General features: G+C 40.4%; 1 protein-coding gene and 1 long non-coding RNA gene across 2 annotated transcripts in view; one reads left to right on the top strand and one right to left on the bottom strand.

Moving 5' to 3' along the window:
• The window catches only part of LOC113017638 (Fc receptor-like protein 5), a 54075-nt gene that overhangs the window by 6680 nt on the left and 29158 nt on the right, over positions 1-18237 (bottom strand). Inside the window, exons 8-14 of the mRNA XM_080295495.1 lie at positions 10806-11072; positions 10156-10428; positions 7923-8189; positions 2688-2954; positions 1032-1331; positions 603-860; positions 110-358 (exon numbers count right to left, since the gene is read on the bottom strand). Coding sequence (XP_080151621.1) covers positions 110-358; positions 603-860; positions 1032-1331; positions 2688-2954; positions 7923-8189; positions 10156-10428; positions 10806-11072 — 1881 coding nt within the window. The remainder of the gene's footprint in view (positions 1-109; positions 359-602; positions 861-1031; positions 1332-2687; positions 2955-7922; positions 8190-10155; positions 10429-10805; positions 11073-18237) is intronic.
• Positions 6614-7817, top strand: LOC145425435 (uncharacterized). Its single transcript, XR_013906118.1, has 2 exons — positions 6614-6884; positions 7180-7817. It is a non-coding gene; the product is annotated as an uncharacterized LOC145425435 (long non-coding RNA).

Here is an 18237-nt window from a genome sequence, read left to right as displayed (position 1 = left end):
ACTTTTATAAAATGGAGCCGAGTGACTTTGAGACTTAAATCAGACAATATAACGTTCCTTCTCAGTCATTGGTTTATAAAAATCCATCAGATGTTTTGATCCTGCTCACCTTTAACTGACATCCAGCTCTGTGCTGACTCTCTTCCTGAGTACTGACACTTGTAGAAACCTTCATCAGACTTTGACACTGCAGAGATCTTCAGCTCCCCTCGGGGATCATTTTGAATAAGTTTGTCATTGTGATAGAAAAACACATTGGAAAGTATTTTTTGTGTTCTCAAACTGCAGCTCAGACTAACAGAAGCTCCCTCAGTCACAGGATGAACAGGACTCACCAGGATAGGACCATTACCATCATCTGTGACACAATCACACACAATTGTTTCAGTCACATCAGCTGGTGCACACTTTTAGAAAGAGCTGACAGACAATAATAAGAACAGATTGTACAAATGTTTTTCATCATGAAGATCTGATCTTGTGTATTTAAAAACTGCTATTTTTCTCCAGATAAAATGACTTCACATACAGCAAAGCTGGGACAAATGTTCATGTGACGTCTAAATCATTCAGATCCAAGTAGTAAATGTATAATAACATACTCTGTACAGTGATGTTGACTGCACTGCTGAACTCTCCTGATCCAGACTCACACCAGTACACTGCAGTATCTGACTTTGATGTGTTGATGTCACATGTGGATCCAGTCATTCTCCTACAGTCAGAGAGTCGGCCGTCCTCAGAGAACTTCCTCACTCTCCACTCAGTGAAGTTTCCCTCACAGGTCAGTGAGACAGAGTCAGAGGTGAAGTGTTGCACTCTGTCAGGACTCACTGTGAGAGACGCTGCTGAATGAACATCTGGAAACAACATGCAGTGAAGACACAAAGCTCACAGATGTTAGGATCAACATATCACAGTGGAAATATATGTTTGACTTTTGTTTGGTTCACAAGAGTCCTGATAGTTATGCAGCCAGATTTACAGACTTTCAAATCATCAGCATGAAGATTAAAAATCCTCAAACTGACCTGCAGACCAAACAAACTTTGGTCGACTGTGATCAGTGTGATACTCTGCGTCTCCTCTTCCAGCTCTGCACACATATCCTGCTGTGTGTGTCTGTCCATGAATGATGTAGGAGTCCTGTGCAGTCCCACTGCCATCAGGTAGCAGCTCATAACTGGAGGATTTCTCTGATAGATCAGGAACAGCTTTATACCAGTAGAAGCTCCATCCTGCAGACGGATGTTCAACCTCACAGTTCAGAGTTACTGAGGCTCCAGGACTCAGCCATGATGGAGACACAGTGAGGACAGGACGGGGTTCATCTGTTCAACAAAGATTTTCTCTCAATCTTTCGTCTCTTAACTCTGAATTCAATGTCACTAAAATGTTGACTCACAAATATTTATGATGAACTTTAAGAGTGAGACTATCTAAACATGTCAAATATCTCAACATGTACTAATAAAAACATATTTTTACAAACTGTTTCTATTTCCAGGTTAAATGAACTATGACTCTACTTACTGTCAGAAACTGTCAGTGTGACTGAATCACTCCACTCTGTTGTTTCATGCTGTGAACGTTTCATTCTGCCCTTACAGCGATAGTTTCCACTGTTGGATGATGAAGCAGATCTAATCCTGTATTCATTTTGATTTGGAGCTTTTATCATGCTGTTTGTTTCCCACTCATAATCCCACTCAGTGTCTCCTCCGTGGATCTCACATCTGACAGTGATCGTCTCTCCTCTGTATATCTCAGACCAGTTTGGATACAGAGTCACAACAGGCCTGTTTGAGGCTGTTACTGTTCAAGAAAGTACAATAAAAACACGTGAATGTCAAAAATGTTGAAGTTTTTTTTTTCTTCATCTTCCTCCTTAATCAGGAATTTATCTGACCTTATGTTAAACTGACCAGTTTTCCCAATCCTGACTGACTGGCTGTCCTCTGTGTAGTAAACTGGGTTTCCTCTTCCTCCTCTGCACCTGTAGAGTCCTTCCTGTGAGACACTGATTTGTCCATTTGAGTGGAAAACTGCATCTTGTGTGGTCAGGGCTTCAGAGGATTTCTCATCTCTGTACCAGTAGTATTTCCATCCAGATGATGATGATGGGTTCACAGAGCAGGTCAGGGTCACACTGCCCCCTACTGGAACAGCTGTGTTATCAGCTCTCAGTTTGGCCTTTGGTTTATCTGCAGTTCAGTTTAGAAAAAGAACAAAAGTCAATGACTGAATCAAACCAGTTGAAATAACTTGGTGGAAATATGGAAATAATAAATATCACATAACTTTAATGGTGAAGCTGCAACAAACTGTACAACTATCACACAAACACAACACTAATCTTTCATATTTAATTTGCTGCATTTCTAAGTTAAAAACACACATGAGGAACAATCAGTGGATTTAATGTTTCTTAGTGGATGTGGTGGAGCAGCTGAGACAGATTCAGCATTTGTTCTGCATTTCATCTTTCATGTATTAGAGCTGCACAGCAGAGAAGTTACTCTCATATGTTTTGTTCTCTTCACTGTGAATAAAAAGCTGCTGTTCAGGTTTTTGTTGTTGGAATAAAAACTAAACATTTTACTGACCAACATGAAAGACAGTTATAAAGCGGTAAGAAAGAAGAAGTGCTTTTTCCTTATTTAGATACTGTGGATGAAAGATCTTACATGATACAGTCAGTGTGATGATATCACTCCACTCTGAGAAGAAATAGTCCCTTCTGCCCCGGCAGCTGTATCCTCCACTGTCAGACTCAGTAGCTCTGATGATTCTGTATTCATTGGATGTTGGAGGTGTGTTTAACTTGGCTGCTCTCCATTCATACGTCCACTGAGCTCCTTCACCTCCCTGAATCTCACATCTGACAGTGACTGTCTCACCGCTGTATATCTGAGTCCAGGATGGCTGCAGGGTCACAGTGGGCTTACTGGGAACTGTTCACAGACAAATATCCAGTTAGAGACAAATAGAAACATAAAAATTCAGATGTTTAAAACATGAGAGTAACATGAGTGGAAAAAAAATCAACCTCAAACAGGCTGCAGGGTTAAACCACACCTCGGGCCAGTCTGACCACAGGTAACTGTTTTCATCACGGCCACATCCCACTTAATAAAATTGCTACAATCAGCACAAAGACAGTCAAAACCAGGCCACAGGCAGGATTGTTTCATCAGGATGCACTGAGATATTCTCAAACACCCTGACCTGTAGCTGGTTTTTGATAGCATACTGTGCTACATGAAGAACTGTATAGCACAGCTGCACAGTAGCACAGAGGAAATAGCTCCACAGGGTTATACAGGTCACCCAGAGGATAGTCGGCCATCCTTTGCCCTCACTTGAAGACCTGCACAGCTCCCGCAGTCTCAGGAACACGAAGAAAATCCTTCAGGATCCATCTCACCCAGGTCATGCACTGTTTGAATGTCTACCTTCAGGCAGACATTTCAGAGCCATAAAGACAAAAACTAACAAACTAAGGAACAGCTTTGATCCCTCAGCCATCACCATGCTGAACACTGAACAATCAGATCCAACACAACTCTCATATACAGTGTTTACATTGTTACAGCACAGTCTCATGTTTACACCTGCAGGTACGGCTGGTATTTACATCAACACTGTAACAAAGAAACATTTGTTTTGTTGTTTGTTATTAAAACAAAATCTGAAACTTTTCACTGCAAGGTCTCACTTTTCTCCTCAATTTGAGGTTTTGTAGCTAAAACACATTTTTTAAAGGTCTGAATTGTTTTGTTGATGTTTTTTGGAGAGCACATTCTCTGTGAGGGCGAGTCCTTAATCTCACAATTTTGGACTTAAATCAAAAACAAAGTTGACTAAATGTTTCTATTTTCCCACCTCTCCAAGTAATCTTAATGAGCAGAAAACTTATCTGAGGGTTAATAAACTCACAGCTATTAGATAAAGTTGTTAGCACACATTACATAATGACCTCTTAGTATGGTAGAAATAAAATAATTAAACTCACGAGTTTCTCTAACTGTGACGTCACTGCTGTCCTCTGTGTAGTAAACTCGATCTCCTCTCCCTCCTCTGCAGTGGTACAGACCTCCTTGTGAGACACTAATAACTCTGTTTGCTTCATTTCCTCTCATGAGCTGAGCTTTAGAAGAGACTGAATCACGTCTGAACCAGTCAAACTTCCAGCCAGCAGAGCCCTCCACAGAGCAGCTCAGTGTCACACTGCCCCCTGCTGGTATGACTGAACTGTGTGCTGTCAGTGTGGCTCTGGGTTTACTTGCTGTTGAAGAAACAAAATAAGTAAAACATTAAATCACCCTCAAGAATAAACTTGTTACAGCACTGACCAAACTTTAAACATTCACTGATTAATTTATCTACAAACAGAAACAAAGTAGTTTTTGTTGGAGCTCTTTAAAGCACCTGCAAGGATAGCATGCTAATGCTAAGCTAGCCAATAACCAAGAGTGATGAACTTCATCCTAACAAACTGATGAGCAGTCAGGCTGCAGCTCCATTTCTACTTGTTCATGTTTCTACTGTAGAATCACCATGACAACCGATGTAAGGTCTCTTTGTGCTGATTTTGTGTAAGAATTTTTTTGCTTTACTTTTTTCTAGTAATGATCCCAACAAAGAGGAGAAATACCTCCAACATGCACAAACATTTGACCTCACAGCCTCTAATCTGCATGAATGTCTTTGATATTGTGCTTAGAGATGGTGGCGACTCTCAAAGTGGAGCCAGTGAGAATCAATAAATTCTTATCCATTCCCATCCCTACCTGCATGTGACACATTAGACTGTCTAACAAACTAAAGATTTCACTGATTTATCATCCTCTTATCAAACTGTCATCTCTGTACATTCCTCTTTAAACTGCTGATATTTTAAGAGCCTCCATGGTGTCTCTCCTTTCTGTTTGCACAGTGAGAAAAACTGTTGTCCTGAGCTGCCTGCAGACAGCTGGATCATTGTTGGAGTTTTCCTGTTAAGACAGATGTAAACATGAAAACATGAAATGTCAGCATGAATCATGGTCCAACTCACATGAAACTGTCAGTCTGAAGGCATCACTCCATCCTGTTAAGAGATAGTCACTGCTACCCCGACATCTGTAGTCTCCACTGTGGGACACTGAAACTCTGCTGATCCTGTATTCACTGGATGTTGGAGGGCTGTTTGTGTTGGGTGCTGTCCATTCATATTTCCACACCTTTCCTTCACCTCCCTGAATCTCACATCTGAGAGTGATTGTCTCACCAGTGAATATCTGAGACCAGCTGTGCTGCAGATTCACAGCAGCCCAAACTTTCCCTAACAAACAAATAAACACAAATATTAAACTGAAAAAATCATAAATTAATTGTTACTTCAGGTTAATCATGATGTTTCGTTTTATTTCACAACAAGATTTCACCCTCACCTTGTTTCTGAATTGTAACTGCAGCACTGTCCTCTGTGGAGAAAACTGGATCTCCTCTCCCTCCTCTGCAGTAATAGATGCCTCCTTCTGAAATACTGATCGTGTGCTCTGATGTTCCAGCTCCTATTTTCTGACCTCCAGAAAACTGTGAATCACGTCTGAACCAGTCAAACTTCCAGCCAGCAGAGCCCTCCACAGAGCAGCTCAGTGTCACACTGCCCCCTGCTGGTATGACTGAACTGTGTGCTGTCAGTGTGGCTCTGGGTTTACTTGCTGTTGATGTTACAGGAAAGACAAACATCAGACTGTCAGTTGCTTTAGGAAAATCTTTGTTACAATAAATAAAGATTTTAAAGAGAAAGTAAAACATTCAAGAATCATTTTAGAAATATGCAATTTGTTGTTTTTTTCAGTAAGTGCTTAATAGTAATGATCAAACTTTACACATTCACTCAGTCATTTAGCTTCTAGCACCAAACAGAAAACATTTACCTGCATGTGACACATTAGACGGTCTTCATGCACAACTACACTACAGATTCCCTCTGACTTATTCTTCATCTATTCAAAGACAAATGTCACAAATACAAAGTACTTTATCCATGTTTAATCCATGGTCAGTTTGTTTGTGTCCTCTCTACATTTCCCTTTAATAATAGTCTAAAATCACACTACACTGAATGGTGTCTGTTATTGTTTGAGCACCGTGACCATCGCTGACATGGTTCCAACATCAAGTTCATGTAGTTTTCTATGATCTTAAATGTAATTTTGAATAATGTAAACACCTTATTTACAGAGGAAAACTGAACAATCAGAGAGGCTGACAGACTCCAATGAAGTCTCCAATAAAATAAAACCACACAGGAGTCCTTTGAGTTTAATTCAGCTAAAGATGGAGTTTGTGTTCCTCATGAGACCAAACTTGGCAAAATGTGAAAAACCTGTGGAGGGTCTTGTTTAACGCTGCCACTGCAGCTCGTCTAACATCTGATTGGTTACCATGTAGAGTAAGTCAGCACAGATCAATACTAGACAATCGAATGCGATGAACTGGTGGTACTGTGGACGTGGGGCAGCCAGGTATCCCAGAATGCATTTCAATTCACAAGCAGTAATTATAGTGGTATAGAGTATAAGTAAAGTTTTAAAATACCCTGTTTGTCTGTCCCCAAGTGTAAATGACCTCATTAATATTTGGTAAAGTGTTTTGTAAACTTATGAGTGGCTATTATATTGTTGGAGTGAATGCTTTTATTTTGAAAGTCACAGAGCGACAAGGTGCCGTAAATCAAGTAGCGTAAACCATATGGCAGAAGCGCGAGTTTTAATGCACAGAGAGAAGGTGTGCTCTATGGTTAATGGACGGGAATGGGAAAAAGAACGGCTATTAAGGTGCAACACTGAGTGGAAAGCAGTTTCTTAGCACCTGGTTGATGAGGGAACAAGGTTTGTACCAAAGTTTGTCCTGTAGATATGTATTTTGTTGTTTTACGGAGCATATAGCTGCTGACCGCTACTAAGCATGAAGGCTAAGTTTTCACCCACTAGAGGGCGCAAACGTACCTCGTCATGTTTAGGCAGCGATGCAACGATTTCCCTGTTATATGCAATAATTTACAAGTTTTAGTGTTATTTGTTATGTAAGGTAAGGAGAATTAATTTGTGATTAATGAATAAGTCAAAAGGTTAAAGGTAACACACTGTTTGATTTACTAATAGTCTTTTATTCTGTATGTTGTAGCTCTTACGGTGTGTTCACATACACGGCTGTTTAATAAAAGGATTGCGAACCATCAGTTTGAGAGACCATCTTTTCAACCGGGGATGCTACACCAAGTGTACTTTTTTAATCCATACTCATTTTGTTCGATCCTATTTGCAAAAGTGCTTCAATGTTAGCTTGGCTAACTGTTAGCTGTTAGCTCTCGATGCCACAAAGCACGACTCCAGTCACACAGTTTAACACCCACACTGAGTGAGGTTGTATCTGTGGGGTGATGTTTATTTCATTGATTTATTTAATGCTGATTAAATCAGTTTGACTCAGATTAAAGTTTCATAGCTGCACAGTGTTACTGAAGTTTAATGTCTGACTGGAGCGCTTGTTGAACTGAAACATTCACTTGCTTTTTCTTTGATGTTTATATGTGTTACATGTTAATTTTGAATTAAAACTAACATTAAAATATTTTTATACAAGAAGAAAAGAAATAATTTCTACCCTGAGAAGAAACGTCTGAACCAGCATGTTGATGCTGTTCATGGACACTGAAGACTGCAGCCTGTCCACAAATGGTTAAATGATATGTTTTGTAATATAAACACAAACTGTCTGTTATCACGTTTGAAAGTTACTGGAATAAAAAATAAATTAATTAACATCTTATTTGTGATTTTATTTAATAGGCAGACGACTCATTTTCCCAGTTAAAGGTTAGATTAACACAATAAGTAATTTGAAATAATCTGGATGAAAGATCTTACATGATACAGTCAGTGTGATGATATCACTCCACTCTGAGAAGAAATAGTCCCTTCTGCCCCGGCAGCTGTATCCTCCACTGTCAGACTCAGTAGCTCTGATGATTCTGTATTCATTGGATGTTGGAGGTGTGTTTAACTTGGCTGCTCTCCATTCATACGTCCACTGAGCTCCTTCACCTCCCTGAATCTCACATCTGACAGTGACTGTCTCACCTCTGTATATCTGAGTCCAGGATGGCTGCAGGGTCACAGTGGGCTTACTGGGAACTGTTCACAGAAAAATATCCAGTTAGAGACAAATAGAAACACGAAGTCATTTTGAAGCCTGATTTTCTTTTTGCTGTTGTTCAGAGGAGAAAGATTTACTGCATCCTGGTGACACTTTGACTTTAAATGAAGTTGGATTTAAAAATCAGTGTTTACATTTATTTACCGTGTGGTACACGTGTGTGGTGGCCCACTGGTGTATCTGACTCACACAGCCTGTTCTCCACACACTCCACATTTATAAAGTGATCTACAAATCCTAACATTACAGCTAACAGCTGCATTTTCCCTTTGAAGAACCACTTACAGCTACAGAGACAGGGAGTGAAGGTGGACAGTATATCCTTGTTTTTATGGCAACAAATTTACCTTGAAAGTGGTACAACTGTGTATAATATGATTCACAAGCAGAAAGTAAGATTTACAGATGTGTGCAGTGATTTGTGTGCAACTTTTCAGGTCTCCAGTTCACACAAACTATTGTACAAATGTGTCGACACAAACCTGAGTAACTGCTGATCATTGAGGCACAAATTTTAACGTCCAGATTGTTTTTTCAGATTTCTTTCTTTAAAATTCATCGTCCATAATTCAGGATGATAATAAATATACTTAATACAATACAAGATGTCTTAATAATAAGAAGAGCTTTTTTACCTTTTAAGAACTTTTTAACAAAAACTTTAAAGAGGAGAAAAACAGCACAGGCCTGTGCAGGCCTACTTTAAATAAAGCATCACTCTGCAGGTCTGTTTGAGTTCAGAATAAGTAAATAAAATGTAGCTGTGGTCCAATAATTGTAAAATAAGAAGAATAATCATGAAAACTATTTGTATATAATTATGTCTTCAGTCCGTTTCAATGAGCGATCATCTTCTGTTGTTTTCATGCAGCCACGGGCAGCCCTGAGTATAAAATACATCAGCTCAGGGTCGAAAACATAAAGATATTTATTGCACAATAACAGCATATCTGGTGATAATACACAGCTCACAACAGCTTAAATACATGTGGACGAATCACCTGACACGCACAGATCACGTCTCGTGCCCACGTGGGGTTTTGAGTCTAATTTAACTGCCAGCTTCACACAGATCCACAAATGTGAGCTGCTTTCAAGCCACAAATCATTGCTTGTTGATCATGTCGTGTGTGTTTGTAATACTTTCAACACAAATTTGTCTCCTTATGGAAAGCAGACTTTGTCGTGTTGACGTGAGTGTCAGAACGGCAGGTTTATCTCCAGATCCACGGCTCTGACCCACGGAGACCTCTGGCTGATGCTCCGTGTTCTGAGTTTGGCTCGTAGCTGCTAACTAGCTTTCTGCTCTGGGTCAACTTATGGCAAAGTGCAGAGATGGAGAGAGGCGTGGGAAGGTTACAGCAGCACACTTTCTTCCTCTGGAGGCGGTGAACACAGTGAACAGCTGGATGCTAACATGTGGCTCACAGCTGGGCCTGTCAGACTCTCTCTGGCTGCAGTAGCTGCTGCTATAAACACACTTTTCTTTTTCTCACTCTGTAAACTTCCTCCTGCAGATGTTGGGGATGTTGTGTGGGACTTTTATTTTTCATTTTTTCACCCAAAGCTTGCGGGAGCCACAGCTGAGGGGCGGAAGAGCCACGGGTTACCGACCCTGATCTGACCTGATGTTAGCTGAGCTGTTGATGACCTCGGATGACAACATGTTCAGGATTAACCTTTATTTTTGTTTGTTTGTTTGTTTGTTTAATGGCTCTGTGGCTTAATACATGTAGTCTTTCATGTCCACTTAAAGTCAGTTTAAGGTGAAGAAGCATTTAAAGAGAGAGGCCAAAAATATTTAATACAATACAATTTAAAGACTAACAGCAGCTAATGAGCGATAAATGTGCAGGTTTTTTTTGGAGTTGATGCCACAATGTTTATTTCTACATTTGTATGAAACACATGAGAAACTTAAATAACAGAAAGTTTAAAACTCACAAATCTCCACTACTGTGACGTCACTGCTGTCCTCTGTGTAGTAAACTGGATCTCCTCTCCCTCCTCTGCAGTGGTACAGACCTCCTTGTGAGACACTAATAACTCCGTTTGCTTCATTTCCTCTCATGAGCTGAGCTTTAGAAGAGACTGAATCATGTCTGAACCAGTCAAACTTCCAGCCAGCAGAGCCCTCCACAGAGCAGCTCAGTGTCACACTGCCCCCTGCTGGTATGACTGAACTTTGTGCTGTCAGTGTGGCTCTGGGTTTACTTGCTGTTGAAGAAACAAAACCATTGAAAAAATTAAATCATCATAAGAATACATTTCTTACAGAAATAATCACACTTTAAACATTCACAGAGTAATTAAAAAAAATTAGTTTCCCTGCATGTGACACATTAGACTGTCTAACAAACTAAAGATTTCACTGATTTATCATTCTCTTATCAAACTGTCATCTCTGTACATTCCTCTTTAAACTGCTGATATTTTAAGAGCCTCCATGGTGTCTCTCCTTTCTGTTTGCACAGTGAGAAAAACTGTTGTCCTGAGCTGCCTGCAGACAGCTGGATCATTGTTGGAGTTTTCCTGTTAAGACAGATGTAAACATGAAAACATGAAATGTCAGCATGAATCATGGTCCAACTCACATGAGACTGTCAGTCTGAAGGCATCACTCCATCCTGTTAAGAGATAGTCACTGCTACCCCGACATCTGTAGTCTCCACTGTGGGACACTGAAACTCTGCTGATCCTGTATTCACTGGATGTTGGAGGGCTGTTTGTGTTGGGTGCTGTCCATTCATATTTCCACACCTTTCCTTCACCTCCCTGAATCTCACATCTGAGAGTGATTGTCTCACCAGTGAATATCTGAGACCAGCTGTGCTGCAGTTTCACAGCAGCCCAAACTTTCCCTAACAAACAAATAAACACAAATATTAAACTGAAAAAATCATAAATTAATTGTTACTTCAGGTTAATCATGATGTTTCGTTTTATTTCACAACAAGATTTCACCCTCACCTTGTTTCTGAATTGTAACTGCAGCACTGTCCTCTGTGGAGAAAACTGGATCTCCTCTCCCTCCTCTGCAGTAATAGATGCCTCCTTCTGAAATACTGATCGTGTGCTCTGATGTTCCAGCTCCTATTTTCTGACCTCCAGAAAACTGTGAATCACGTCTGAACCAGTCAAACTTCCAGCCAGCAGAGCCCTCCACAGAGCAGCTCAGTGTCACACTGCCCCCTGCTGGTATGACTGAACTTTGTGCTGTCAGTGTGGCTCTGGGTTTACTTGCTGTTGATGTTACAGGAAAGACAAACATCAGACTGTCAGTTGCTTTAGGAAAAACTTTGTTATATAACAAATAAAGATTTCAACATAAAAACTCAATAGTAATTTAAAAAAAAATTCAATTTATTTTTATTAATTTACAATTTATATATTTTTTTAATTTAGTAAGTGCTTAATAGGTCACGACCCTGGATGATGGGTTAAGAAGATGGATGGAGTTCAATAATAGATCTCAGGTTTCTCAGGTAGGTCGGTCCCTGATCTCAGTGTGATCATCACACTTGATGCAAACAGGCACCAACAGCACAAAAACAAAAAGTGACTTCAAAGCAAATTTGATGAGAATCAACAACTGGCAGCAGCACACATGAGGACAGCACAGGTATCTCAGCTAACTGTTAGCCAGCCAGAGAGCCAGGAGCTAACGCTGGATGTATATAACATGATGAAAACTTTATCAGAGTGAATCAAGAATCAGGTGAGACTGTTTTTATGCTCTGTCACCAAACTGTACTCCTAAATGCAGAGACAGGTGAACTATACACTGTTAGCTGATCTGAGGCCAGTTGATTGTGGTCGCTCTTATTATCAGATTTTTTGTTAATCTGTTTTTTATTTAAATGTTTGTTTTAAGGATCATGATCACATAAATATTTATGCATAAAGGTGCATAACCAGTGCACAGTCAGCAGCATTTATCAGTCATAATTCACACAGATGTTTTTCATACTGTATGCTATCCCCGACCCCAACCAGGGCTGTGATGTGATAACAGAACTCTTCTCTGTTGATGATCAGCCTTTTCTTTTTTCAGCATCTGTATTTTCCATCGTCAGACAGCAGCTCTGCTCATTCTGTATTTATTGATCATGTTTGATCCACAACTTCAAATAAATTATAAAAACAAAATAATTGTGTCATAATTCTGAGCTGCAGTGGTGGAAACTACACATGTGCAGGTACTGAAGAAACTGAGATCATCACATCTGTGTTTAATGTTTGTTACGATTTTCTCTGATTTTGTTACTAAACTAAAACAAAGAACAATATGACTCAATGAAATGTGTCCAACTTACATGATACAGTCAGTGTGATGATGTCACTGCAGACTGAAAGACTCATGGTGCAGCAGATGTATCCTCCACTGTCAGACTCAGTAGCTCTGCTGATTCTGTATTCAGATGTTCGAGGTCTGATTAATGTGCCATCTCTCCATACAAACAGTGTCTGACTTCCTTCACATCTGACAGTGACTGTCTCACTGCTGCATATCTGAGGCCAGGATGGTTCGAGGATCACGGTGGGCTTATTGGGAACTGTTCACATAAACACATCAAGTTAGAGATTGATGGAAGCATCAAGTCATTTTGAAGCTGAACTGATTTTTATTGCTGCTGTTAAGAGTCAAAAGATTTACTGCATCCTGGTGACATTTGGACTTGAAAATAATAAGATGTGTTTTTATGAAACAAATTAAAGCAGTTAATTAATATTCTGAGTAAAACCACAGAGTGACTGCACAGACCTGCAGGATTTAACTCACTCACTGTTTATAAACCCATTTAGTATTTTAAATAAAACGATGCACAAACAGAGAAACAGGGTGTGATTTAAAATGGTGCATGAAATACAAAATATCAGAGCAAAATTATACATATTATATGAATGTGAAGAAAACAAAGAACCATTTCTCACCTTCAGCATTAACGTAGAAGAGAGAACCGAGCACTAAAGTAAAGATTAAACATCATCAGGATCAAACTGACAGAAAATCAAAATCAAAATGAACAAAATTGTTTTTTAAAGATAAGTTTTCACATGACACAGTTACTGCTCATCAAAATATTTCTGTGCATAAAACACTATTAATATATGAACTTGTACACAACAGTGAGTCAAGTGCAACAAGCAGCGATGTATCCAACACGATACTCCAGACTAAACTGAACCAAGGAACCAGCCAACATTTGTCTGTAACTTTCATAAACATCACAAATATGCTTTGTTCAAACTCTCACATAAACACTTCAAACCAGTGATACACTCTCATTCTCACACATGAGAAACACTTTCATTAATCAGTGCCATTCAAACAATGTCACAAATGTACTTACACAATAACCCCGTCATGCAGAGCAAAGAGTGCCCCATCCTCACATCCAGCCCTGCTGCACTCTGATCCTCAGCTGATCTCAAACACTTTGACTTTACATCAATAATAAAAAGAGAAGCTGCATTTAATACAGATAAGACCAGAGTGTTTCTTCTGACTGTGGCCTCTCTGTGCTTCCTTTCCTTTTATACAAACCTCAAACAGCTCCTGTAGCTTTGACCACAGCAGTTGTGTGACGTGTTCACATTTCCTGTCCACTGCAAACATGCAGGTTTGCTTCTTGTGTTTGCTTCTTACCTTCTGTTGTTTCAGGTCAGGTGACATATTTTACCAGCTCATAATTATGTTTTATTCTCAGAGACTTTTATGTGATTTGTGCAGTGTGCTGTGGATCATCATAATGTTGGAATATTTTATCTCGAGTCATCTTATCAGCAAATGTTTCTGAACATCCACAGACATTTATTGTGCGATACATGAATGCTGTTTTCCCAAAATGTGTTGTTTTCAGTTTCTGGCCACCACACTCACTCTCCAGGATTATGCACAGACAATGATCTCCAAATATTTATTTGGTTTCATCTGCTTCCAATATCATATCAAATATCACTCATACGAAGGTGCCAGTGTTCACATTTTGAACAGAAAATACTGACGGTTTGAAAGAGGAGTGAAAAAGTACATCTATGTCCACTGTGAATGACCAGAGGTGGAGCCTTATGGCATCAGCTGTCAGTCACCTACAATGTAGTTTTGAGATCCCTTCCTTGTGCCACAACCCCTCCATGGTACTTTCCTCAGGTGACCTCAGTACGTTACATGATGGGTGGAGGCAAGGTCTCAAAGTGTTCTCATCCCAAATCTCTGGTGATAATTTTTGAATAAGACAGAAGTTGGAAATTCTGAGTTACCAGTCGAAAAGTTTTTTTGTGGAACACAACTCACATTTACCGCTTGGAAAGTCTGAGCAGACACACAGACTGTGAGTTAGCGATCCAAGATGGCAGCACTGAACCTAAAACAACAGTCAAACTGTAAACTTTTATTTGTGCTGCCACTCTTTTGTATTTTTGAATCACTAAATAAGCCAAACACAGAGCACTGATTAGGTTTGATTCATGAATGTGTTTTTTAACTCCAAAAACTTATAGGTCTATAATGACCCACACCTTTTTTCACAGCTTGGCTCATGTGATGTCGTGATTAATTGTGGGTCTTTGACCCACTTAAAGTAAAACCCTCACTAAGGTTAAAATACCTGAGACTCTCTACTGTTTTATTTTTAGAAGTCAAAGAGCCTCTTAGATGAGAGGTGACACGTCTTCCAGAAATGTAAAGAAGTTTAGTCACTTTCCTTCCAAACTTCTTAGACCACCATGAGCTGGATGACTGAGAACCTACACAGACATTAAACCAGAAATAGAAAGGTGGCACATAGATACAGTAGTTCATACTGTTGCCTCACAGCAAGAAAGTTTCCTGTTAGAATCCACCAGCTGGGCTGTTTGTGTGAAGTTTGCATGTTCTCCCTCCACCTGTCTGGGTTCTCTCCAAAGTCATATATTATTATGTTAACTGGTGATTCAGGTGATTGCCTGCAGGTGTGAATGTGAACATGAATGGTTGTCTGTCTCTCCATAACCTGTCTAGTTGGACCTCATCTGTCACACTATGAAAGCTACTATAGGCTCCGCCCACATTAGAGTCCAAAAGGACAGCAGAGCAGTGAAAGCTTTAAGGTGTGGTAACTTTGCAATTGGGTAGTCCCCTCCATATGAGCATAAGGTGTACCTCAGTTTCTCACTTCTCATTCTCAATATACAGTCTATAATATTAGTAATAGTTAAAGCCTGCAAACACAGCATCTATCCTTATTCTGTCAAACACTTTCTTACAAAGATAACCTTTGATTAAGGTTTGTTGCAGTATCATCTACACACACTCACAAACATGTTGATATCGAAGTGTTTTAGATTGTTTTACAGCAGGTGTGTTTCTCCTTCCCTCCACTTTTCTGTGGGAAAGGAAAAATACATTAAGATGTTACTTCATGTTTTTATGTTATTTGCAGTTTATATATTAACATAAGTGCAAAAGTTTCAGTACATATCAATATGTTATGAGGCTTGAAGACAGCAAGTCTCTGTGATACTGCAGAGTCCAGCAGACAGTTTGGAGTCAAACACTGACGTCATCATCACAGGTGTAGGAACCATTTCTGTAACAGCAGTCAAACAGACACATTAGTATCAGTAGGTTTAGATGATTTACTGGCTCCTCTGCTGGTTACAAAGCAGTGATTATACTTTGGAGTTTTGTGTTATACTGTGAGGAACTGGCCTGTTTGGAAGTTGCAGTAAGAAGAAAACATGTCTGTATATGATGTTGTGGACAGAGAGAGTGATGGATGATTTTATTTATTTCAGAGATAAATGAACATTTACAGCATGTCCATGCAGAGACTCTTAAAGACATGAGCGTGAGAAACAAGCTTTTCACCGTTTCTCTTGATGCCCACATGCTTTATTTATTCTTTAGTCCAGCATGTGTCATCACCACAATAAAGCTACTTTTAACCTGTTTTCACACATTGTCATACCTGCACATTTCCACTGTGCTGTGTTGACTTTAAAGAAGACAAACATTAGACTTCAGGCTGAAACCACAGGCTGCATTTCCTCTTTTCTTGGAGGCCCAGACAGAAATTTTGTGGTGTCTGATTTTCAGCAGATAAAAATAAACCTACAACAGTCTTTTACACACATGCAGTCATCACAGTCTGCTCAGAGAAACAAAGAACAAACGGGGAGGGGGTGACATGCACCGCTAGACTCATATGTACTATCATCTACAGGTTGAGTCATCTGCCATTTAATAGTACTCTGAAACTTCCTTAGTCCCACCCCAACCCAAACCCCTGAATTCATTTTAAATGAAACTCAGACTTTCAGCTTTCAGCAAATGTGAGAAACTAAAGCATATTTTAACACAGTCCCAACAGTGGTGGTCTCACAGGGGCTTCATCGAGCCCTCCATCTGTGGAGGGTACTCCATCCTGGAGGAGGGCCAAGGGATGGGTCCCGTGACTGCCAGTTAGTCCTCACAGATGACTCCCCAACAGGTTGGTGTACAGTCCATGAAGGCTCTCGGCTCAACAGCTGTTAGATCAGTCATTGGGTGTCTCACACATAAATGCTGGAGCTGCAAGCTGTCGTCCTGGCACTCAAGCAAGTTCTGTTGTGTCTGCAGGGGCACCATGTCATCGTCAGAACAGACAGGGCAGAAGACAACCTTTTTCTTTTTATATAGAGAGTCAACATTTTTCTATCTGTTCATCTCCCTGCAGAACGATGTCCCTCCCCTTGCATGTGACAACCTGGCAAATGCTTTTCCCTTCCCTCTATATTTCCTCCTCCAGTCATTCCTTTGCAAGGTCCAGACCGAGGAGGTGGGGTTGATCCTGGTGGCCCCACTTTGGCCCCACATGGCCTGGTTTCCAGCTGTCCCACTACACCTGTCCAGGACTCCCTTTTCTGAAGGTCCTCCTGTCCCAGGTGAAGGGGGTCACCGTTCCATCTTTTCCCAGTAGGACCCAGTAGCGCTAGGGGTGTTTTGCCGGAAACCAAAAAGAACATAAATGGGAAAATAAATGACAACTGGCCAGCTTACTTGATACAGTCTGACGTACAGATTCCAGGGCACCATGTCATTGTCATAACAGACACAGGGAAGGAACGTATTTACAAGACAGGACATGTATGGAAACACGGAGCCAGGACGTGCAGGGTGAACATACACTGGTGGCGCACTTGATCTCAGGGGGAGGGATAATAGTGTTAGTGGTGTTTTACCATAAACCGAAAAGAACACAAACGGGAAAATAAACGAGAACTGGAGAGCTTACTTGATACAGTCTGACATATAGACACTGGGGAAGTTATTAGAAGCCAGACTTAAAAGGCACAGAGGGAGACTGAGAGGTGAGGTGCTGGGACGTGAATTGAATCTCTGTATAGACTCGGAGAAGATGATCTCCACAAGCTCCGGTAGGTGGGTGAGCAGTTACACAGACACCCCTGAAAAGGACAATACTCCGACACGAGACAACCGTTGTGCAGCTCCTTAAGAACGCTTCTGATGAAAGCGTCTGACGAGTGTGCCAGAGGCTCAGTGAATTGCTGCCCCACCTACCTGCAGTGATGGGAATAACGGTGTTACAAGTAACGGTGTTACTAACAAGGTTACTTTTTTCAGATTAATGAGTAATCTAACTAATTGCTATTTCTATCGTTACAACATCGTTACCGTTACAAACCGTTACGCAACGGCATGTGGTGGGGTTGCGTTACTTTTTGTCAACAGACGGTTGAAGCTGTGTTCAGCTTACCACATCCTATATCAGTTGCACAGAAGTAGCTGTCTACGTAAGTCATCTGGGTGCTACGGCTTTAAGTAACTGCGCGTGCTCCTGTGGACGGCAATCACTTTCTGGAAGATGACCACTTTTTGGCACAACACCTGGAGCTTAGGGGGCAAAACAATCGCATGAGTGCTGCTGTTCTACTGAGGAAGAATACAGGGAGTGCAGAATTATTAGGCAAATGAGTATTTTGTCCACATCATCCTCTTCATGCATGTTGTCTTACTCCAAGCTGTATAGGATCAAAAGCCTA

Source organism: Astatotilapia calliptera, chromosome 3 (assembly GCF_964374335.1).
Source record: "Astatotilapia calliptera chromosome 3, fAstCal68.1, whole genome shotgun sequence".
NCBI classification, from domain to species: Eukaryota; Metazoa; Chordata; class Actinopteri; order Cichliformes; family Cichlidae; genus Astatotilapia; species Astatotilapia calliptera.
Note: the sequence above shows the minus strand (reverse complement) of the source record. Positions and strands in the feature narration are given on the sequence as shown.